Below are 25783 nucleotides of genomic sequence, written 5' to 3'. Positions count from 1 at the left end.
TGTTCAAAAATAAATTCGTCATTACGTTTGTCACAACACACACATGCAAGATGTCACGATGTGTTGTGATGCCGGGGATTTTACTTGAATTAAAAATAGTTGAATAAATGACGATCTAGAATCACAATAAAAGATTCTTTGTTAAAACAAAACTCTGGAACTTTATTTAAATATAAAACGTAAGTACAGCTTATGTACAAATTACAGATCAATCAACACAAAATATCACAAAGGCTTTTAAAACAGAGCTCTTAGAAGACCGACTGACTACTATGAAAATATTTTATCGACTGGCGTTCTCTCTACTCTCGCCAATTCTCTGGCGCTAACTCTTTAAAAAAATGTCTTTGTTTAATTTCAAATCAACCAATAGATTTGCAACATCATAATCACGTCTTGGGTAAAACCTGAGGTGCTGTCAAGGGTCTAAATTTGTGGGGTAATTCCTGAGGCTCAGTCAAGGGTTTATATTTCTTTTAAATGTGAAATGTACAAATAATTCTATAATGGCATCTGTGACAACGTTATTCATACTTTACTAAGTATAAAATCACGGTCAAATTAAAATACGAGCTATCTATAATAGAAGACAGTTTTCCAACAAAAAGCCGATTAACATTCACATCTACCTTTTAGATTTACTATCGACTAGCAAAATATTGCTTTTGACTTATTTAAGAGATCAATATAGATTTTGAACTATATTTACATGCCACTGACTATTACAGTAAATTAACTTTTGAAATGTTTTGATTTAGATTCGCCTTTTTATTTTTATTAAATGAAAATTGGCAATGCCGTTTTTTTTTAAACGCGATTAGGATTGGCTTTTTCCATATTTTATGACACCCCAAAATGACAAATTTGTCTATTTTTTAGAACATGTTTTGAGTTTTCAGGATTTTTAATAATTTCAGGAGTTTTTCAGGAATTCCTGGAAAATCATGTGGCCACGGAAACCCTGTTATAAATGGTTTAATAATTTACAACTAACTAGTGTTAGCGCTGGGCCTATGAAAGTGTGGGGCCCACTGCGTCCGCATAGGTTGCAGTGCCCTAAGGCGGCCCTGGGTAGAGCCCAGTTTGGGTTCAGTCACACTATAAGAGAGGGCCCAATTTCTCATTCCTGTAAGTCACATCTGGGTCGGCTTATCAAAATAGTACTACTATTTATAAATATTGCTGGCATATAAAAATAAAATACATCTACTCTAAATATTTCCATAATATTTTATCCCATTTTAACGTACGTTTTAACAAACCCTGTGCACTTCTGTTAGGCCGTCTTCCTTTAAGCTCGCCAACGAGGATTGATTTTGGTATGCGGTAGTTTCCCAAGCGGGATAGGTGTCCGACCCAGCGCAGATGTCGAATAGTAATTAGTGCTTCTATACTGCCCACACCGGCCTCCAGCAGAACATAGTTATTTGTAATGTTGTTTTGTCAGAGTATGCCCATTATGGTGCGAAGGCACCTTTGATGGAAGAGTTTGAGTAGCGTTAAATGCAATAGAGCACCCAGGTCTCAGAGCTATACACATGTACATGTATTTAAAAACACAAAAGTAAAGTTCCACTTTCAGACCTTGCGATCTATAGGGGAGATGGTGTGAAGGTTGATTGTTTCTGTGGCCAACGGTTTACGAAGGTGTCACGTGGCTAGCACAACGACCAACCGCCTTTCCCTTTCCCTAACTAGTTTCAGGTACCCATTAGGGCTTGGTGGACTCAGAGGTACCAAAGGATCTCGAAATTAAAAATGCCTGTCTGCACCAGAATTGGAACGAAACCCGTAGTCGTACCCTGGTTTGGAAGCCAAGCGCTTTAGCACTCACCCGGTGGTGCTTGCAATTTAAATTCAGTAGAAAAGTTGACATCACATTTAGTTGCAAAAAAAAAAATAGCAGTGGGTATCAGAATAACTGTAGATATTAAGTCAACCTATGGTAATATGTTTTTATGAATTCAAGGCAGCCAATGTGATGATATGTTTTAAGCGAATTCCACACACATATGTCTTTATGAATTAAACACAAAAAAGTTGAAATCTATTAAAAGACATATTTCCACTTATGTTAGGAGCATGGGTATGTTTAGTCTTTGGTGTCAGAAGTTTATGTTTAGTCTTTGGTGTCAGAAGTTTATGTTTAGTCTTTGGTGTCAGAAGTTTATGTTTAGTCTTTGGTGTCAGAAGTTTATAATTAGTCTTTGGTGTCAGAAGTTTATGTTTAGTCTTTGGTGTCAGAAGTTTATGTTTAGTCTTTGGTGTCAGAAGTTTATGTTTAGTCTTTGGTGTCAGAAGTTTATGTTTAGTCTTTGGGGTCAGAAGTTTATGTTTAGTCTTTGGGGTCAGAAGTTTATGTTTAGTCTTTGGGGTTAGAAGGCTATGTTTAGTCTTTGGGGTCAGAAGTTTATGTTTAGTCTTTGGGGTCAGAAGTTTATGTTTAGTCTTTGGTTTCAGAAGTTTATGTTTAGTCTTTGGGGTCGGATACGTAAACGTCAAGTGATTTGGTGTTTTGTTGCTGGTCTGGTTAGTCGCGGGCTAGATTCTTAATGGAGACGTTTGAGCTTTGAGATCTGAAATAAACGCAGGGAGTTTTTTTACGATCAGAGACGTAGCGAGAGGGGGGCATGAGGGCACGATACCCCGGGGAGTCACCTTCAAGGGGGGGGGCGTTACACGCGGTTAGGCGAAAAAAAGTATTGAAGATATTATGGTTAGGTAATACATTCTAAGGTTATTTGTATTATATTATTATTCAATACTTTTTATTTATAAGCCTATATTGCTATGTGACGTTCATGGAAAATGTGAGAGAGGGGTGGGGGGGAAGCGCCAATATAGTTTCTTGCCCCGGGCGTTTGTTTCGCTCGCTACGCCTCTGTCTTCGATCGTAAGTTTCATGTTTAACGTCATGTACCGTAACACGGCAGACCTACGTGTACATCACTACCTTGTTCATCCGAACTTGTCCCTGGCGCACAGCTAAGAGATGGCCGGACATGAGGCCGATGATGTACGGTCCAATACGGCAATAAGGCGAGATGTAGTTGAAGAAGAAGTAATGATCCATTTTATCTCTGAGAAAGAAAAAATAATCAAAATTGTTGTCTCCAAATATTAAATACTTCGGTTAGCCCATTTTTTTTTTAAAATGTATCTGGTGTACAGACTATAACAAGCAAAATATTTTTTTAAAATACTTTAAAAACCAATGCTTATATAAGGGAAAAACTGCACATTTACAGCCATATATCTCAATACTGTAACATTGATTTCCCTTGTCTATGTCATTCAAAAATTAATTAATTACTAGGGATTAATGTTTGTTTGTTTTTATTCATGTCTTGTTATGGACAATGGATAATGGTACATAGTGTAACTCAGGCATGTCAAACTCATTAAGGTGTATGAGCCACATAAAAAACTTACTATGACCTGAGGGGCCGCAGCAAAAAATTAGTTGCGAAACAGCCTACTAGTTTTATGTAAATTAGAAACAATACCATAAAATACAATAGTTAATGGCATACCTGTTCCTTAGCTAAATTTGTAGTATTATTTGCCAATCAAAAATTACTATGATTACAAGATTTTCTCTTCATATTTGGTTTATCCACAGTCGTATTTTTGCGAGGAACCTAATCTTTGCAGCTTGAAAGCACTTCACATCATCACACGCACTTGTGACAAGTTTCAAATTCAAGTCTTGCAGGTGACCAGTGAGATCAACTGCTAATGCCAAGTCCTGAACTCATTCGTCAGTTTGAAAATGTTTAACAGGTTCACCCTTCATGTTCAGAAACAATACAATTTCCTCACCCAGTGTAAAAAATCTCTACTTTATGATATAGAGCCAGCGGATTTCTGTGTAGTAGGGAACACAATCAAATTCGTGCCCAAAGTCATCCAGAAACATTGGCGATGAAAGCATCACAGGCATAAATAAAATGGAGAGCGACTGAAACCGGTCTTATGACATGTTGGAACTGTAATAGCTGTGCGCAGAATGTTTCTTGGTGAATGATGCACTGAAAATGAGCAAATTTAAAATTAGCACCAGTCGCTCTTATTTTGCAAGTAGCGTTGCATCAAAACCATTTCATTTCATGGTTGGTGCGCCATCCGTTGTTAGACTAGCTGGCTTTACCAAAGATAAATTGTACTGCAATATCACCTCCTGTAATATCTCAAAAACACCCTTGCTTGTTGTGGTGTTATGCATAGAACAGAACTCAAGTAGCTCCTCATGTATCTCAAAATTCCTGTCACAGGTCCTTATGAGTATAGCCAACTGTGCTACACCCGTTACATCAGTTGACTCATAGAGAGCCAATGAAAATAATTCAAAATCAACTATTTTGTTCTATAATTGTTCACGCAACCTGACTGACATGTCATTTATTCTATCTGCCACAGTGTCACTAGTTAAAGTTATTTCTTTGAATTCTTTCACCTTTTCTGGACAAATTACTTCGGCTTTAACGACGCACTCCTTCATAAAATCACATTCACTAAATGATTGCTATGGCTTGCATTAAGTTTGACAAAATGTAGCTGGCTTTCACTGCAGACTCACTCTCGTTGTTCAGTTTAACAATTACTATTTTTCAATTCAAGTAGCTTGTTATCTCTTACTTTCCAGCGTAATAGTTAAACATTATTTTGATAATTTTTAAGGTGGCCAGGCGGGCCGCATGCAAGGTGGTCGCGGGCCGCATGCGGCCCCCGAACACCGTGTTTGACATGCCTGTTATAACTTGATCCGAGAATGGGAAGTGGGAGAAATAACGTGTTAAAATTTTTTAAAGAAACAGACAGACGGAGTGAGTTGATAAAAGCATTGTAAAAAGTGTCTACAAGCTCTATAGGCTCTGTAGGCCTATTTTAAATTTGTAACACGACAGCTTTACATTTCCCAACCTCCTAAAGCCTCCCTTAGTTTTGTGCTGTCTGTCCGTCCGTCCGTCCGTCTGCAACTTTCAATGTAAATTTTGTTCATCATTAGTGCATTCATTTCATTTGGTTGAGTTTCGATTCAATTTCAACACTTCGTTTCTTTAGTGTACTTCTAGATTTGTACCTCCGAGACTGCAGACGTTACGTACTTTGAGGGACACAATCAAGCTAATGATATTTACAATTTAAAACATATGCAAATTATTGTTTTATTGACCCAAAAAACACTATTATTTTGCTTACAAAGAGTTGATGTCTAAACGGACGAGGGATGACGCCCACCGATAGTAAGTGGACAGAACTCCTGTAGTCAGCCATGAAGCAAACAACAGAATTCCACAGACCAGCATCCCAGCACGGAACTTCCTAAAATGTGAAAACAAGATTTTTGTTGTTAATAATTTCACTGTTTATGATGTCGATGGAACCCGATCTGCTCAAAAATACTTGTTCTAAGCACGTATCTACACAATATATTACCTGAACTTAACAAGACAAAGTAATGCCAAGTGTGTCGACAATATAGAGTAGGCTACGAGTCTGGTTTATTGGACCACATACCATAGAATGACTTGCCAAGGGACTTAACCATTTTCTTTATTTAAAGTTCTTGTCATTTTTAGCTCCCTTAGCTACACTTTAATCTCATACTTTGTAAAAACCAGCTATTGTCATTATTTCATACTCAATGTTAAACATGGGTTTGATCAGATTTATTCTGAAGATGTCCTTCCCAAAAAGGCATCAACACGAGACCATGAGTTATAGTAGGCCTCAACACTAGCAATCGACGTCGCAAACCTGTAGGCAGTGAAGACCAATATCTCTTTGCCACGTGATGCAGAGCTGTGACGTGGCAACGAGCTATTGGTCTCCACAGGTTGTGATGTTGTAGGTCAGTGTACAGGCCTTCTATGACGATTGATCTCGATCTACACCGCCATTGGCTCATTGAGGCTAACCTGCTCTTTTTTGTTTTCATCACATCTATATCCCCCACAGGTTATCTGCCCTTTGCTGAGCTCTAACCACTGGCGTAGCTATTCAAGCCGCAAATTGGTTCCCGTCACTACACGGTCCACCACACCTGAACTGCCACCGGCCGGGATCCATTCCACCAGCCCAAGGAGTAGTCAGTTAGGGTCGTATCAACCAGCCACACCAGTCACCACACAACACTGACCGGCTCTAGTACTAAAGATAAACATTGGGCCTAAATGACAGCCGATCACTTGCCCGACTCATCTAGTGGTGATTAAAACCTAGCTCCAAATTGTATTTCCATAGACTTACACACCTTTGTCATTTTCCCTTTTTCTTTTAGTACAATTTGTTAATAAATTTCCGTTAATTGTAAACTAGATACGACAGACAAGGAGAGAAAGAAACAAATAGGTAAAAAGACAGAAATAGAGACAGAGATAGAGAGATCAAGAGAGAGAGAAAGACAAAAAGAGAGATTGAAAGAGATTGAGATAGGCAAAGAGAGAGAGAGAGAGACAAAGAGAAAACGAGACAGACTGATAGAAAGACAGAAAATTGAACAAATTGAGAGAAACAAAAAGAGACAGACAAATATATATGTTAATATTGTAACAAATCTCCCTATCCAGGCTCTCCGCAAACTGCACCACACGACACCACCAACTTAAAGAACTTGAAAAACTCAGGGCTCTTTGTTGCTTGCCTGTTATTAACTCTGTGCCTGTTGTTGTTGACAGTCGTTGACTTATGGTACTATACAGCTGGTAGACAACTAAACCGCTATAGGCGTATTTATATTTGAACTTGTAAACCTTTAACTAACTTGAATAGCTTCATTTGTGACTAAATCTAAATCTCATGTTTATTACAATATTGACAAATTCAGTTTGAGATGAAATGAAATGAATGTAGTAGGCTTTAGTAATAATATAAAATGGTATTTTAACCAAATCTAACTCACTACAATAACATTTCGTTTCAGCCTCACGTTCTGGAGTCGTCTGTCCTAACTTAGACCGCGGATACTTTGCCTCTTATCTTGCATCGTTCACAACCAATCGCTAACCTCTTCCCACCGTCACCATAGAAACGCACACATACATACCACAACAAAAGTATGTAATGTTTTGCGCAACTGCAGTCTTTAAAAAGTAACACCCTAGACCTCAGACGCGCCAACACCATCCCAAACACAACAAGGTTCCTGCCACATTGGGACATTTACTTTTGGTTGCAGTATCTGAATGGCGAAATAATAATAATAAAAAAAAAGGTTAGTAAATCATTTAGAAGAGTCATTGCGCTTACCAGAAAAAAGGAAGCAGAATTAATGGAGACAAAATGTAGAACTGAGAATCAACAGCCAGGTACCAGGAGTGGAGTAAACACTGGAAATAATCCATTGGAATGATTAACAAGAACACTATTAAAAAAATCATTTTTAATAAGACAATACCTCTTTTATACAACTTATAGAGCGATCGTTTCCAGCATGCTTACATTTGTGTATTAGATTAAAAAACAATGAAACATTTCCCCCCCCCCTTTTCGAGAAAAATACTGGTTAAGCAAATTTAAATAAATTCGAAATCAAATAAAAAGGCATTTAGATTTAGACGAAGAAGATGCAGACAATTTTCCTAAACATAAATTTATTGAACTCTGGAATCCAAAGAGCATTATGCTCGGAAATGCGCGAAAGTGATAGCCCTTTCAAGAACGCGATAGTCCATTCACAACCGTTGTTGGTTTTAGATCTTGGTCTGTTGGTCTAGTTCTATAAAGTCAAATCTAAATGTATTTTGTACTTTGAAAAATTAATAACGGTCAAACTAAAGTTTCCTCGTGTGGCCAACGAGCTATATATTCTTTTCTAAGCGATATACATCAACTGCTAAATTTCTAGGAAAATTGTTAGAAGCGTTTTTGATATCGGCATCCATGGTTCCAGGCAGAGGCGTAGTGAACATCACATAGAAATATAGGCTCCGTGTGTCGCCCCCCCCCCCCCCCGAGGGTGGCACCCAGGGCATCGTGCCCCCTTGCCCCCTCACTACGACTCTGGTTTCAGATTTCATAAAGTTCTGACTTGAATAGAGGTATTTAAAAAAAATACTTAAAAAAAAAAGCAACAACAAAGTTTTAATTAGTTCGAATCAGTCATGTTGTAATTGATCTAGAATAATCAATAAAATTGTGTGATTATAAATATTTTTACAAATTGTTTTTGTTTAGCGCAATTTAATGCTTTTAGCTTCTCAATGGAGGGGGCGCGTTGGCTGAGTGGTTAAGCGCTCGGCTTCCGAACCTGGGGCCCTGGGTTTGAATCTTGGTGAACACTGGGATTTTTTATTTCGGGATTTTTAGGGAGCCCCTGAGTCCACCCAACTCTAATGGGTACCTGACTTTAGTAGGGGAAAGTAAAGGCAGTTGGTCGTTGTGCTGGCCACATAACACCCTGTTTGTTACCGTTGGCCACCGTGTTGTTCTGTTTAGCCTAGATGACCTTAACATCTTCTGCCCCATAGATCGCAAGATCTGAGAGTGAAACTTTTTTTCTCAATGGGCTATGATCCTATTACTTGCTTGTACCTTTAGATAAAAAAAAAAGGGTGATTAACTGTTAATGTTGCCGTGATCGCTATTAAAACGCATAAAATGTAGTACGACTTGAATTTGGACTCGAGTGAACTAATTCAACTTATATTACCACATCTGTTCTGCAGTTTCTTTCCCTTGTTCGATACCAAAAGAAATAATTAGCTAATTACGTAACTAAATAGGTATTTTTAAAATGGATTTTCTTTGTCATGTACAAGAAATAATTGTACAAAATTCCAATTTGATCAAAGAATGGGTGTGGGAGAAATAACGTGTAAAAACATTTTACCAGACAGAGTGAGCTTTGTAATTAGGTTCGAAACACTTTTGCCGTTCGGTCTCCTTCATTCTTAACTTATTAGTTCTTCAGGCATCTACAGTGCATTTAATTCTCCTACTAAGAATACCACAGGTCAAAAAGTTACAAGAGTTTAGAGAGAAGGATAGAGGCAAAGAGAAAGAGAGAGAGAGAGAGAGAGAGAGAGAGAGAAACATAGAGAGAACGAGGCAGAGACTCAGAGAAAGACAGAAAAAATGCACAGATTGAGAGAGACAAAGAGAGAAAGACAGAGATAGAAAGAGACATGTATAAAGAAAGAAATATTGAGAGAAGATGTTACCGGCTTGTCCACTTTGAAGAAGTTGTTGACATAGAGCAAGTTGGTCCACCAGTTCGCTTCACAGCTATGTTGATCTAGAGCAACTGTTGGCCACAGGGCGCCGGACCCCATGAATCTCAGCAGCCCCAGGATGACAAGCAACGTCAACATATAAGTAGGTGTCAACCTGCGGGGTTCAAAGAACTTCACCGATTTAACTCTTTCTCTCCGTAATTATTTACCACATTCTGGTGGAATCAACGTTGGTATCGTCAGTTAGGAGAGAAAGAGTTAATGAAGTTATACCAGGGCTATTCTACAAGCTTTACCTGACATGGAGATATTAAGTGGATAGATAAATAGATTTTTAAAAAAACGAGTAGTAGCCGCGAAAGTCGTATCTGCGAACGTCAGGGGGCAACTATAGCGCCTATCGCACACCCTGGAGTAAAGAACACCAATTTGGCTTCGGCATACGGACCGCAGATGGGCAAGACGTGGGGACAGTTGGAGAGACTCGCCCAGAACCTAGATGCCTGGAGGAAGCTGGTTGGTGGCCTCTGTTCCGGAAGGGACCACAGGCAGAGATGAGATGTGATGATGGTATGGAACGCGCATCGGGATAGAAGATACGTAATATCATCATTAGTGAAGAATGACAAGCCAGGACAGTTCCACAAATGAATCCAACTGTGACTGTCTCTGCAACTATTCGGCTATAAAAAGTGTTCTGGCACTCCTATTAATGGTTACTTCCGACTTCAGCGTGCTTAGCAGAAATTATTATTATCATCTAGTTTGTTGATTTTTCATGCAAAATGTTTCTGAATCATTAGCTAAGTTTATTAACCTTTAAAAGACGAAATCTTTCATGCAAAACAATTACACTACAGTATTTAATTTGTGAAAGGTCAATAGTACTGTACGTACTTAAGTTGCTACGCTTAGTAGCAAAAATAATGCGTACAGTGTTAGAGGCGAACCGGCCAGTGAGCGTGATGTGGTACGGTATATATAGGCCAGTGAGCGTGATGTGGTACGGTATATATAGGCCAGTGAGCGTGATGTGGTACGGTATATATAGGCCAGTGAGCGTGATGTGGTACGGTATATATAGGCCAGTGAGCGTGATGTGGTACGGTATATATAGGCCAGTGAGCGTGATGTGGTACGGTATTTATAGGCCAGTGAGCGTGATGTGGTACGGTATATATAGGCCAGTGAGCGTGATGTGGTACGGTACATATAGGCCAGTGAGCGTGATGTGGTACGGTACATATAGGCCAGTGAGCGTGATGTGGTACGGTATATATAGGCCAGTGAGCGTGATGTGGTACGGTATATATAGGCCAGTGAGCGTGATGTGGTACGGTATATATAGGCCAGTGAGCGTGATGTGGTACGGTATATATAGGCCAGTGAGCGTGATGTGGTACGGTATATATAGGCCAGTGAGCGTGATGTGGTACGGTATATATAGGCCAGTGAGCGTGATGTGGTACGGTATATATAGGCCAGTGAGCGTGATGTGGTACGGTATATATAGGCCAGTGAGCGTGATGTGGTACGGTATATATAGGCCAGTGAGCGTGATGTGGTACGGTATATATAGGCCAGTGAGCGTGATGTGGTACGGTACATATAGGCCAGTGAGCGTGATGTGGTACGGTATATATAGGCCAGTGAGCGTGATGTGGTACGGTACATATAGGCCAGTGAGCGTGATGTGGTACGGTATATATAGGCCAGTGAGCGTGATGTGGTACGGTATATATAGGCCAGTGAGCGTGATGTGGTACGGTATATATAGGCCAGTGAGCGTGATGTGGTACGGTACATATAGGCCAGTGAGCGTGATGTGGTACGGTACATATAGGCCAGTGAGCGTGATGTGGTACGGTATATATAGGCCAGTGAGCGTGATGTGGTACGGTATATATAGGCCAGTGAGCGTGATGTGGTACGGTACATATAGGCCAGTGAGCGTGATGTGGTACGGTATATATAGGCCAGTGAGCGTGATGTGGTACGGTACATATAGGCCAGTGAGCGTGATGTGGTACGGTATATATAGGCCAGTGAGCGTGATGTGGTACGGTATATATAGGCCAGTGAGCGTGATGTGGTACGGTATATATAGGCCAGTGAGCGTGATGTGGTACGGTACATATAGGCCAGTGAGCGTGATGTGGTACGGTACATATAGGCCAGTGAGCGTGATGTGGTACGGTATATATAGGCCAGTGAGCGTGATGTGGTACGGTATATATAGGCCAGTGAGCGTGATGTGGTACGGTATATATAGGCCAGTGAGCGTGATGTGGTACGGTATATATAGGCTCAATGCCTGCATATGACACTCTCTCAGGGCCCCGCGCTTTGTTCAGGTCGCCTCTGACTGTACTAATTTAACAAACTAGATAACTACTGTAATCCAGAATTTCATACCAAATCTCTCTTGATGGTCAAAAAATATAAAAAAAATAAAATTTTTACCTCCAAAAACGATGGATATAAAAGAGACCCCAGTTGAACTTCGGGTTCTGTTTGTACATCTTTGTTGTTATGTACGCTACCAGGAAGCCACTAAAACAGACACAAAATAACATATAGACTTTCATTAAGAAATGTAATCACAACGGGTCTTATGCTCAACTTAATGCACTGTCTGGGAAATAGCCTCATTTTTACAAAGCTTATATCAACTCACTCAGTCAGTCTGTCGGTTTGTCTGTCTGGTTAAAAGTGTGTACATGTTATTTCTATCATACCCATTCACGGATCAAGCTGAAACTTCACACACTTATTTATTGTCATAGAAAAGACGTGATAAAGATAAAATAACCAATGAGGAAGTGCTACAAAGAGCAGGGTGCCAGGACATCCGCTATGTTATCAGCAGAAGACGCCTTGGCTGGCTTCGTAAAACGCAAGTAGGTTGACTTCCACAAGACATTCAGTATGGCGATCTAATAGAAGGCAGGAGAGCCGCTGGTCGCCCATTTTTTACGGTATACGGATGTATGCAAACGCGACATGAAGCTCTTCAAAATCGACACTAGCAGCCTGGAAAAAGTGGCACTGGATAGATCCACATGGAGAAAGATCATAAAGGAAGGATGCCATACACAACAGAAGCAGAAAGAAGGGTGAAAGTGCATCAGCGCCTGGTGATTACATATATGCGACCGCAGCTGAGTATCAAGAATTGACCTCTTTAGTCACACAAGAAGTTGCAAAGGAAAAAGATTTTTTCTCGAGACGTAAAATGCCACAGAAGCAATTTAAAAAAAACAAGGTTACAAAGACAGTTTGTGTGGAAACACAAACTCAAAATGGGCCACCGAAGTGGTCCACCTAGGCAGGTAAAAAGGCAGGTTTTAATATTACCAGAATGAAATTCTATCAAAGACAAATGACAGAGAAGATTGAAGAAAAATATTAACAGATCTTGGGTGGTGCCCCAGCGGTCCAAAGTATAGGTGAAAGTAGATGTGAAGCGATGTGTATTTATATCCTAACTGATGTCTCATAAGGAATATCTAATGTTTGCGATTGTTTTGTAAAGAGTCAATCTCTTATTCCTTAAAAAAAAAACATTTCCGTAAAATAAAAATTATCCAAACTTTTGTTTTCCTTTGGTTAAGTGTTCCCTTAAAAAAAAAGTAAACATTTGTGTGTGAATATAGTACAGATCTTACATGACTTAACAATACAAATTTTAAAAAAATATTGTTTTGACAAAACAAATCTACAAACGTTTGCATAAATGTGTTAAAAATATGGTGTATAGTAATCTCCCGTGGTAGCCACCAGTGTTTATTACTATTAATAGTAAATAGTTGTAAAAGTGGTGTATTTTTATGGAAAAAGCTGCTTGCATAAGTGATTAAAAATATTAGATTATTCGCTTTCAGAAAAGAAAAAAGTAGCCGTTGCATCAGAACTTTGAAAGATCTAAAATATTATGATGCCGGATTTTCACTATCTTTTCTAGTTATCGAGATCTAAACGGGACTGACGGATGGACGGACAGACAGACATTCCACACAAACTAATAGCGTCTTTTCCCCTTTCGGGGGCCGCTAATAACAGTATCAATTAGACAATTACTTGCTTTTAATTTACTATTTTGTTTAATAAGGGAAACTAATACTTCAGTATTCACAAATATGGCTAAAAATTTTGGGTTTAGTCCCCTTAAATATTTTTTTGTTGTTAACGCTATTTATCCCTCACTCAGTCTCCGGTCAAGTTATAGTACCTAACAAAACACGAATCAATTTAAAAAATACCGAATTAGTCAATTAATCATTGGTAATTAATTACTTTATTTGATATCAAATAAGGGAAATAACTTATACATTATTGATAAATATAGTTTTAAGGGCTAGTTCTTCCCCTTTTACTAAGCATTGTGTTTTTTTTTTAAAGAATTTTTATTTATTTTGTTTGTTATTTTATCTGTAACCCAATACACTTTAACCCAACCCACTTTAAGTCTTTAACCGTATCTACTTTAACCCAATCCACAGTAACCCAATGGAGTTTCATTACATATTGATCAGTATGGAATCATTGCCAATAAGCTACGAATTGGGATATTGTAAAAAAGCATTCGCGAAAATAAAGATTTCCCTTACTGTGAATAATTGTTCTGAATCGATCTGATGGATAAGACATTACCCACGGGCTTACTTAGCGTGTCTAACTTATCAATGAGTTACCTTATAGTAAGAAAACTGTCCACGGAAAAAAATGCGTTGGTTATTACGTCATACTGGCCTTCCTTCATAACTGCAAGGGCCTTCTCTGATATGTTCACTGATGACAAGAAATAATGACTGACTTCAATCATGACATCAACAATTAAACAATGTGAATTAAGATACAAAATTTTCATTAAAAAAGTTTAAAGAGTGAAATGAAACATCCCTAGGTTGCTATACCCTAGAATGGATTTGCATCTTTTCGAAGCAGACTAATGCGATACGAATATAATTGTGTTTGAGAAAATATGGATAAAGATGGCTGTTCAAATCTATTTCCATATATAGATCCGGGTCTAAGCAGTTGTTACGTTGTTTCCGATCTTGAGATCTTTAGGACCAATGATGTAAAGGTTATCTGGTTTTATGGCTCACGAGGGCCAGCACAATGACCATCTGACTTTACCTTCCCCAACCCATCTAAATAGCTCCAACTTCGTGGTGGAAGATGACCACACTTCTCACCTCCCATCAACTCAAAGAGGACAATAAAGCTCTAAAAATCACGGAATTAAAAATTCTCTCCCAGATTTAAATCTCGGACCTCTCGATTAAGAACCCAAGCACTTTACCACTCAGCCATCACGCTCCCTTTAGCTATGTGACGTAATTGTACATTTATGTGTACATCCCAAACACATGTCAAGGCAATATCAAGATTAATTGGGTGGGAGGTGGCTAAGTGGTTAAGTGCTTGGCTTCCGAACCTGTCCGAATTTCGTGATTTTTAGGGCAAGCCCGAGTCCACCCAACTCTAATGGGTACCTGACTTTAGTTGGGGAAAGTAAAGGCGGTCGGTCTATGACATCCTGCGCGTTAACCGTTGGCCAAAGAAACAGATGACCTTAACATCCTCTCCTCAATAGATTGGAGGGTCTGAAAGGGGAAACTTTACTTCTTTTTTTAAAATGTAAAGATTAATTAAGAAAGAGTGTTTCACTTTATCCGGCTACGCAGACCCCGCCGTGACCTACATATTTTGCCACACGTTCAACGAAGACAATACCAACGTATGTCGGAGGGTTTAATGCATTTCCTTTGTCCCCATTCTGTTACCGTCAACAAATAAAAGAACAAGACTTTGAGAGCAGCACAATACGGACACACACACACACACAAAACTCAAAATAAAATCCACAATAGCGCAACAGGAAGTTTCCATTTACTGTTGTCTTATTCTAAGACGGTGAGAAATAGAAGAGTAAAACAACTAAATTTTAATCTACGGCAGTGGTTCTGAAACTGTGGTACGCAGAACCTTAAGGTCCACTAGACGACTGTAGTGGGTCTGATCTACTAATTTGAACAATGATCAACTCGCCCCGCGCAACTGTTCGATATATCTATTACGAACTTTTCTTTGACGACGTAAACCACAAATTTGAAAACATTCTTCACTAGGATATTACCGAATTGTGATCAAACACTTTTGCGCGTGGACAGACTCCTATCCCAATCACAGATGAATATATTGTAATGCAGCAGTGTTTCCCAAAGTGGGTTAAGCGTACTTATTTTTTTAGGTGTGTGTGGGGGGGGGGGGGTACTTAGCGTTACGGAAATTCTAGAATAGGTCAAAAGTTAGGGAAACACTGTAATACAGGATCAGATTATTGAAATATCCGTAAAAAAAAAAAACGAGAAACATAAATCTAATGTCTGAACAACGATACCCACAAATTATGTGTCATTATGCAGAAGTTTAGAAGATTGTGAATTTTGGATTCATTGCCATAATGAACCTCGACAAATTAAAAAAAAACGACTAGAAATGAGAGGTCGTGGATATTTGCGGTTGTGTTTAGAAACATGAGCCGGACATAATTTAAAATACATTCATGAAACCTCATCACGTTTATACAAGTCCTTTTTTTTCAAACAAAAGTTATAATTTCAACAAACACTCCTTCCACACACACATTTTTTTTTTAACATTTGTCATTTATATACTGTTCATTTATGTGTCTTTCTTCACTAAGGGGTCAGTGGGCAGGTTTTGCATATAAAAAGGTCCCCTGGTCAAAAAAAAAAGTTTGAGAGCCTCTGATTACGATACAATGATGAAATTGTTTGAGAAGCTTCTTTTTATTTTCAAACAAGTAAAACTTTCTCCTAAATATTTATCTAATTATTTGTTTACAATTCAGTGTTTCCCAAACTGTGTTCCACGGAACACTAGGGTTCCTCGAGGCCTGAGTAAGTGTTCCACGAACTACTCGATTAATTACCTAGTCGTCCACCACGTGAATTGATCTCTCTAAAACATTAAGCAAAGTGTTCCGCTAAATACTCAGAATGTGCAAAGTGTTCCGCTAAATACTCAGAATGTGCAAAGTGTTCCGCTAAATACTCAGAATGTGCGAAGTTTTCCGCTAAATACTCAGAATGTGCGAAGTGTTCCGCTAAATACTCAGAATGTGTGAAGTTTTCCGCTAAATACTCAGAATGTGCGAAGTGTTCCGCTAAATACTCAGAATGTGCGGTGTTCCGCTAAATACTCAGAATGTGCGAAGTGTTCCGCTAAATAATCAGAATGTGCGAAGTGTTCCGCTAAATACTTAGAATGTGCAAAGTGTTCCGCTAAATACTCAGAATGTGCAAAGTGTTCAGCTAAATACTCAGAATGTGTGAAGTTTTCCGCTAAATACTCAGAATGTGCGAAGTGTTCCGCTAAATACTCAGAATGTGTGAAGTGTTCCGCTAAATACTCAGAATGTGCGAAGTGTTCCGCTAAATACCTAGAATGTGCGAAGTGTTCGGCTAAATACTCAGAATGTGCAAAGTGTTCCGCTAAATACTCAGAATGTGCGAAGTGTTCCGCTAAATACTCAGAATGTGCGAAGTGTTCCGCTAAATACTCAGAATGTGCGGTGTTCCGCTAAATACTCAGAATGTGCGAAGTGTTCCGCTAAATAATCAGAATGTGCGAAGTGTTCCGCTAAATACTCAGAATGTGCGAAGTGTTCCGTTAAGGGAAACGTTTGGGAACCACTGGCTTATATAATTAAAATAAAAACGACAGAACTCACAAGTGTTGAGGAGAGCATTTTGATGGAGGTGTCCCAGCACGACCCACGATATACTGAGAAAACGGATACCATGGATGACAGTCAAGGAGTCACTGGTCTGTGAGGTGTCGAGAATTTTAGAACCGTTCCTGAACACCGAGAAGGACAGTAAAATTTGTCCCAAGTAGTCTGAAACATACAAGATGTGTGCAGTTCGTACACTAGCCAAGGTGAAACTGTTACAATGTTCTTCATTTTAATAATTTTCAGTACCTACTAAGTAACTATAAGCTGAGGAGCTCTTCATGGGGAGAAATGTAAAACATAAGTAGGTCAAAATTTGGAAGCTCTAGTGGTAACCTTTATGAAGGCCATTAGGGACTACCTTACTCATAATAGCTAAAAAATACAATAGATTTGAAAAAAAAAAAAAAGAATACATTCACCCCCATTCCCCTCCTCCCATGTATACATTTATTAAGAGTATATACAATTCTAGCTGGTGATACAGATCCAGACATGACAACATTTAAAAAAAAAAAACAGTAGTCTAGGCTAGAATTTATAAATATTAACAAAATTTAATTTTAGAACATTAATATTTTGAAAAAATTATAACGGTTCAACCAGAGTTATCCTTGTGTATCCAGTTAGCTAGTAATTATTTTTCTAAATTTCTAGAAAAATCGTTAGAGACGTTTTATTATTATTATTATTTTTTTATTTTTTTTTTTGCTGTTTTTTTGTTTGTTCCCGTGAAGCATTTGTAAGCTGATAAGATGAAGGGTAAGAAGGTAGGAAAAAAAAAGCAAGGAGGGGAATGATTTATATGAAGTTAAAATGTCGCACTATTAGATCCAATTCGATCCGATCTGATTAGATTCGATCCTATGTCATCCGATTTCAAGCTAAAAATTTGTATACACCGAATTGATAGAAGTCTCGCTAATAACGCCAGCGTCCTGGCTCCGAGCCTCATACTAAGGGACAGAAGACCGTGTATCATGAGGAATTATTTCATATTTCTGTTTAGTGACCGCCAAGATTTGTGATAAACAGGCCACTCTAAGGACTGGCTCACTATGGAACTGAGTAGGGTGCTTTTTTTTTCCGTGGGGGAGGAGGCGTTGATTTAACAGATCTTTGTTCAATTCCTACTCCGATACGGTTGCATTGAAAGCATTTATTCCCAGATTTCCGGAGTAAAGGAGTAATTCGCGGGGCGATCTTTTTCTTTCCATTAATCTCCTAGTCACTTCTACTAACAGACGTTTTAAACGAGGATCCTACTCCCAAGAGCTTACCTCTAAAAGACATCGTTGGCTCTGCTTGATTTGCAAAAGCTTTTTCTCCCTTGAGTGACAAATGTACACCTCCCTTACCCTTGACCTCACCAATGATAGGCGTTTTCTCTGTGTACTGACTGTCACACACGAACTGACCATTCGAATGAGTCTTTTTGAATGGTCTTTCAGATATGTCTGTCTCGAAAATCTTGGCCTCGTTTTTGGTCTTGTGATGTCCACTCTGAGAGGGAAACATTTTCTCGGTATCGGACTGAATGAGCTCTTCCCTTTGGTGATTGGTTGTCCACTTCGGTCGCCCAATGACAAGAAGATCAAACAAGCTTCCGCTGACCATTAGAGTTAAAATGACCGAAAGGATGACACTAAGGAAAATGTAAAAAAAAAATCAATAAATATGATAATGGCAATTTATTCGATCACGAAGATTAAGGAGGCTTGCTGTGATTCACATGACTATGCAGACCTAGTTTCGACCTGCATATTTTGCCACATCTCATGCAGACAAAGCCGTCTATTTAAGTTTCTGTCTTTGTGCGCCTGTCTTCAATAATGGCTTTTCTTTGAATCGCAAAAGTTTGTCCTGGTGCCTTTGTGAGAGCGCTCCAACTGTCTCTTTCAGGCTCCTTCTGCTGTCAGCTACTTTCCTATATGCCAATGAGGGCGAAATGGCGCCTGAGTTGATCTTTATAGCGCTCACGGGAGGCACCGCTAATAGGCCGACCTCCTTTAACTCGCCAAAGTAGATCGCCTTTGGCATGCGATCGTCTTCCATGCGAGATAAGTGTCCTACTCATACAGGCCTAATAATGGAATCATAAATATAAGGGTCTGCATAGCTACGTAAGGTCACTCTGCAATTTTCCTTATTCCTCGGGCTCAAAGACATTCGACTTTTATTATTACTGGTCGAATAAATACTTGGAAATATTTTATTTTTTAAATCTCTATTTCTGATGCTAAAACATTTGAGAATCAACAATCAATTTCGTCTCTGCTTTAAAGTACTTGAAAGAAAAATACGATAGAAACTTAAACATGCGTAGGAAAACAAGAGCAATATTAAAACTGTTAATATTTTTAAGAAGACAATACCTCCACTATACAACTTAAAATAAAATTATTATATATATAAGAAATTATAAATAAATTTTAGCTCAAGCTGGGTATCGAAATCGTTGTTTGGAACCGCCAGCTTGGTGAACCTACGACTCTATGCATTAGACCAGAGCTACTTTGTATAATTGTCATTGTTTTATTATTTATAGGCACTATAAAGGCATCTAGAAATAAATCTAGACTGCTGATTTAAAGCTCTTAAGGTTTAGATATAGATCTACTTCTAAAGAGAAAAACTCGTGGCAACGTCACAGTACTTGACGTCAGACCTGTGATGTCAAAACGAGCTATGGGTCTCCTCTAACCACAGGCTGTTACATCACAGTTCTGTGTTCAGGCCTACTTTTAACGATTGGTCTCGGTTTGACCCAACATCTACAGAGATGTCTGCAAGCGAGACATGAGAATCACGGGCATCGATCAAAGTATGTGGGAGGAGATAGCCCAAGACCAGACAGCATGGAAACGGGGCTGCGTCAGCCAAGAGAAAGAAAAAGAAAGCTGCCCTGTCAGCTAGCCCGTGGACAGATGCATATACAAGAACGAACTGTTGCAAACTCTGCTGCTCCAGAATTGGCTTGATCAGACAAACCAGATTCTGCCTCATCTCAAGACGTAACCAAAGCCAGTGAGGGACATCCCGAGTCTGATACTCACATTGAGGCATATGTCGCTCCAGTGAATTCTCTTTTGTCTGTACGGCATTCCGTCGGCTCTGCTACAAAAATTGAGGAGAGATTGAACATAGTCAAACCTGTAAATAATGTCAAAAAGCATGAACTATATTATATTATAACATCGTATACATCTTTATGCAGGTCAAATATTATTGAAGAATTTCACATACAATAGGGTTTGTTGCTGAACATCAAAATTATATATATGTGTCAGACGCGAATAGCCCAATTTTAAGTAAAAGAAATTACAAAAGTCATTTCTCTATAGAAGAAGTTACGAAGGCTATATAAAATACAACCACAGACCTATATATACTACAATAAATATAGGTTTTTGATTGCTAGTTACGATTTATTTAGGTAGATGATGTTTTACTATTACATACCAAGTATTAGAGTTTAGAAAAACCCAGGTTTGTTTCTTGTGCAACGCTATTAGCTAACACCTCATATCATCTCTCCATTAGTATATTTAAATCTATAATCTAATTCTAGTCTAGATCTATATATAAAAATCGAATAGATCTAGTAATAGTATAGATTCTATCTTGAGACTAGATTGCCGAGTCTAGCCTATGCTATGCCTATAGTCAGTTTTTATTAGAAAAATGTCTAGATATTAATAAAGACTAACGTTTTTTAATTATTAGATTATTAGATATAGACATAAGTCATAGATCGAACAATACTGTAATACGTTTACTATACTCTATACTTAATCTACTAAACTAGACATCTATCTAGACTGATCTAGTCAATCTAAATCTATACAATATTCATTATAATACTTCTACTTATAATGACTTATTTAATAAGTTAGTAGGCCTACTTAGACTTTTATATATAGACTATTATAGTTTATTAATAGATTTACTTTTCAATGCCTAGACCTAATAATAAAATTGCGAATGATGTCTATAATGACTGATTATTATTTTTTTATATAATAATAGGCCTACTAAATCTAGATCTAGACTCTACTTAAATCTAGTCTAAAATAATGACTGTCTAAGACTCTAGATGATTGAGAAGTTCACATAGAGGTGTTTTTAATAATACGGCATGTCGGCTGAAAGTATATAAAGTAAAAATAAAAAAGAGGCTCCGGTACTCAGTGATAGATTGCCTAACTTTCAACTAATAATAAATTAACAATTAACGTTGAATTACAAGAAAAGTAATCATTTTTCCCGACATTGAAAAAAGGTGCCGGTACCCCGTACCGGTGCGTACCGTCACAAAAATATATGTATATCTCAATCTTCTTTCATTTAATTTTTTGCGGGGTTATTATTATAGGGCCTAAGTATAAAAGCAGGATTTCGATCATTGGATAAACTTATTTTATAAGTACAAAGTTTTATGGAAGAGGCAATATATTAGTTGTTTAAAGTTTGTAACTTCTTAAATTCAGGCTAAAAATATCGAAGCCTACATTTTTACACTCATTTCTTAACAATTAGAAGAGATGGACTGACTCATAGTGTAGCTTGTGTACATCTGCAAAAACACAAATTTAGTTAGACTTTCAAAACTATTAAAAGAAAAACTTAGTGATTATTTTTACAGTATTAATCTATTATTATTCCTTTTTAGAATTAGGATATAAACAAAAATTTGCCATATGACTTTATCTAACAGAAAAAAAACAACTTACGTCTATTTATTCGGTTATTTATAGTTACCTAGTAATATAAAATATATTGAACTAACACGTACATTCATCATAATGCAGCCATGCGATTTTTCGTTTATAGACATAGCATTATTTAGGACCAATATTTTACAAAAGCTGCTTGGAGAAATCAGGTATACCCACTAGGAGAAAAAACGACTCCTTTACTCAAGAAAAATTTAAGAAACTAGAACAGACACAAAATAAACAGCGACATTCATAACAAAAAAATATTCAAAATTGATTAGAGTAACACCTTTTTAAGTAATCATTTAAAGTTTAAAATCACTACAATTTTTTCAACAATTATTTTGTGTATGAAATTGTGTAACGGAAAATGCCGGGTACATGAAATAAGCTAGTCCTAATAAAACAACACAGATCTTGGGTAAAATACTCATCAAATAAAGTACTGTAAATGTGTAGTTTCACGCGATAGTTTCAGGTCTTTTCTTTTTATAGCCTCTATCGGGTTATATCCCAAGTACCCGTATTTTTGTGCAGAATTATTTTCTCTATCAGGTACACTTAAAATTATAGCATAATAATATCAGTTTAATTTAAAAAGAGAACTGAAAAATACAAAGATATAAAGGGAAAAAAGCGACTTCCGGCCCAATACTTTTTAATCAAAGAAACGAAACGGACTAGTCCAACAAACCCTATTAGCAAGCTTTTTGGGGTATCCGCTTTTCGGAATACGACTTTTGGATAAGTAAAGTATTTTAAAAAGCCATATGATTATGTGTACTCTTTTTAGCACATTTTAGTACTTTTAGCACTGTTGAAACCAGTGGCGTTGCAAGGGAGTGGAGGTGGGGGAGAATTCGAAAATCCCCCCGACCCCACTTGAAGGGGGCCCCAAATGAGTTGTTTTTTTTTTACACTAAAAATTAAATATTACGCAAAATGCAAGGACCCCTAAAGAGATCAAACTCCTAATGACCAGTCTACGTAAATATGAACAAGTTGCAAACTCATAATGAGCTGTGTAAGGAAATATAAACTGAGACTGAGCTGAGATATTTGTCGAGGGTATTTAAACCAAGAAATTGAACAAATACATGTTACAGGTTTAGAATGTGATCTAAATTAAAACTAACAGCATTCTCTACCACGTACCTAGATCTACAATGTCTGTGATGTCACTTTCAGTACAGCTGTCTGGCATACAGGTGCCGATTTGTATTTTAGCTAGTTGGACGATGAATCCAGTCAGATTCTAATGTCATGGAAAAAAAATACAACTATCAATGTTTATAATTGCACCATGTGTAATATTTGAGACGAAGCAGAAGTGGAAGGAAATGAATAGAAAGCTGCTATAAAAGAAACTATAAAAAGTACATGGTTGAAAACATGGAAAAAGTAAAAAAAAAAGGTAACAAAAAATTTTGTTTTTTAAGACAATGCCTTCTTTATGAAACAATCTATTTACTTAACTCTTCAATGATTACATGCAGGAATACCGACGGACGTCCGTGTGTTTAAGATATAGGATGTCTAGACCACAGACCTATAAATATTATACCTAGACTGGACATGGAGGTCTAAAACACCAGACAAAGATGTCGCGAGAACTTCAAAAAAGCTGAAAATCCTAGATCGAAATAATTCAAGTCTGACTTAGTCTGTTGATTTTAATCATCTTATGATTTTAGATTGTACATTTAAAAAAAATCATTACCTAGATCTTACTAGATCTAGATTATGTATCGGGGTATCTTAAAATTGCAAATTAATAATTTTGAGACTAGAGTTTAAAAGAATTCTACTAGACGAGTGGAAAAAAAGACAGAGAGTCAAATAGAGAAGAGAGATATAAAAAAAATAAATCAAATCAATTTGAGAGAGAGAGAGAGAGAGAGAGAGAGAGAGAGAGAGAGAGAGAGAGAGAGATTGAGAATGTTAAACGAATGATTTGAAATAGACAGCAATTTGAAATCATAAGATTTGGTCATTAATGCTACAATCTACTAGATCTGTTATTTTTTCTTTCTGATAAATCATACTTCAATAATAACTACAGACAAAAATGTACCTTTATTGAAAGATTCACCACACAATAATTGCCACTGTATCCACTATTCACTTCACCAGGCAGAGGCGGCGCCTTGGCACTCCTGCACTGTTTATAGTTGCCCACAAATTTTATTCTACCCTTCAATAAGGATGGTCCAGGTTTACCAAAGGCGTCAAGAACTGAAACAGAAATAAAATTACATAGTGGGCTCTTAAGGAAAATTTAATTATGGAGACATGCATACATGCCTGAAATTTGTTTAGTGAAATTTCAAATAATTATTACAAATCAAAAAGGGGTGGATACAATTTTGTTTGTTTCTTCTAATATAAAAGGTGCTACAGAGTCTGTGTTGTCAGTTGAACACCTTTATCACTAAAAAAAAAAGACAGCGATTCTCTAAAAACTTCTGTGTAGATCTGATACAGTGGTGCTATACAAAAGCAACTAAGTCTTTTTAAAAGCTTTTACCAAAGGTCTCTGCGCTCCATCACTGCAAATAACGATGATAAATAAGATTTGATTATTTAAAACGTTTTGAGGGAACTAGTTTAGTACCATGCCAAGCCTCGGCCGTCACGCTACTGCACGAAAGTCGCAGCATAAAAAGTCCATTTTAAAAACTGTGCGTGATATTTACATACAAAGTGCAGTCTTAGCCTTTATAAACAAACATAAAAGTTTTCTTTTAGCAGCTAGTTGACCAGAAAAAAACAACAACTAATATTTATATTTGTTGTGAAATTTCTTGTACATTTTATAAATATATAAGACTTAGTGATACTGAAAATACACAAAAATTGTCCTTCTTTGTTAACATATTGTAACATTATCTCCCTTACATTTCTGTATTGTTTTAGAATTGGTGTATTTTTATGAAAAAATCGCTTGAATAATAAATTTTATAAACTAAACGGTTTGCTTTTAGAAAACAAAAAGTAGCCGTTGCACCTAAACTTTGCAAGCCGCATCGCTTAGTGAAATAATATTTTTCATTTCTCTTCTAATTTTTGAAATATGAGTTTGACAGACTTACACTAAAAAATCTCAATACTTACACTAAAGAAACTGAAAGTTTACGATTTAAAAAGCAACTGGTAACTTATGCGGAAATAAATGAAAAAAGGTTCACTAAAAAACTCAAAACTTTCACTAAAAAATCTCCAAACTTACATTGAAAAACCCAAGGGTTTTCTGTAACATTTTCTATCAAACGATGGAAGTCTGAAAAGCAATCCCTTTGGCTTGCACCAAGAAATTCTGTTTTGGAATGTCGAGGTTTAAAACCTAGCTTCAAAATGTCCGATTCACCCCACTCCTTTATACCGTTTTTGTCCATTGCCGTAAAACTAGAATCCTCGGTCAGGCGTATGTGAGTCGCCCCAGAGAATAAAGTCATCAGGATCTGCTGAAAATTTAGTTGTCCTTGACCTTCGAACAGAGTCATGATTTTTTTCACAATTTCCATTAATGGACTAAAGTTTGGTGAGTTCCAAGTATCGTCTGCTGAAGTAGTGGCTAGTGTGTTGAGCAAAAGTGAACATGTTAACAGTCTTGCAAACATCTTCAGAATTCTTAGCGCCATTTTAGAAGGTGAACAATTGTATGAAGTTCTAATTAAAGACGCAGAACTCTAAATTGGAAGGCGCATGTGGTTTCTTCTTCGGGCACTAGTTCAAGAAGTGTCATAACGTGTCCACCAATGAACAAAAAATTGTATAGGTTCGGCGTATTTCTTTTTTTCATCGATCTTTATATTCAAATGACCCTTTAGCTAACTTTATTCAAATTGCTACTGTTTATACATTCATAAATTATAATTTGACATGATATACAGAGCCACAGAGGGGGAGTAACATGGGAAGCAAAAATCGATCAACCGATTTTGAATTTCAATTTTATTTCAAAGAGAGGTAATTTCTCTGCTACTCTACACTTAGAAATGGTTACTGATAAATAGTTACACCCGCATCTTTCATAAAGGTTTAAATTAAAACTTTACATTCTATGAATAATATTCCCGGGCATGCTACCCTGCCTCATAGTTGCGCCCGGGTGGAAACGA

General features: G+C 37.4%; 1 protein-coding gene across 1 annotated transcript in view; it reads right to left on the bottom strand.

Annotated features, from left to right (window-relative positions):
* The window catches only part of LOC106078076 (nose resistant to fluoxetine protein 6-like), a 30668-nt gene extending 5216 nt beyond the window's left edge, over window positions 1–25452 (bottom strand). The window contains exons 1-12 of the mRNA XM_056042940.1: window positions 24892–25452; window positions 23737–23897; window positions 22818–22917; window positions 20001–20097; window positions 18225–18589; window positions 16942–17109; window positions 13871–13967; window positions 11640–11729; window positions 9165–9330; window positions 7252–7331; window positions 5203–5325; window positions 2954–3080 (exon numbers count right to left, since the gene is read on the bottom strand). Coding sequence (XP_055898915.1) covers window positions 2954–3080; window positions 5203–5325; window positions 7252–7331; window positions 9165–9330; window positions 11640–11729; window positions 13871–13967; window positions 16942–17109; window positions 18225–18589; window positions 20001–20097; window positions 22818–22917; window positions 23737–23897; window positions 24892–25303 — 1986 coding nt within the window. The 5' untranslated portion in view covers window positions 25304–25452. The remainder of the gene's footprint in view (window positions 1–2953; window positions 3081–5202; window positions 5326–7251; window positions 7332–9164; window positions 9331–11639; window positions 11730–13870; window positions 13968–16941; window positions 17110–18224; window positions 18590–20000; window positions 20098–22817; window positions 22918–23736; window positions 23898–24891) is intronic.
* Between the last annotated feature and the right edge of the window lie 331 nt (window positions 25453–25783).

This window comes from Biomphalaria glabrata, chromosome 9 (genome assembly GCF_947242115.1).
Source record: "Biomphalaria glabrata chromosome 9, xgBioGlab47.1, whole genome shotgun sequence".
Taxonomy (NCBI): Eukaryota; Metazoa; Mollusca; class Gastropoda; family Planorbidae; genus Biomphalaria; species Biomphalaria glabrata.
This window is presented reverse-complemented; position numbering and strand designations above follow the sequence as displayed.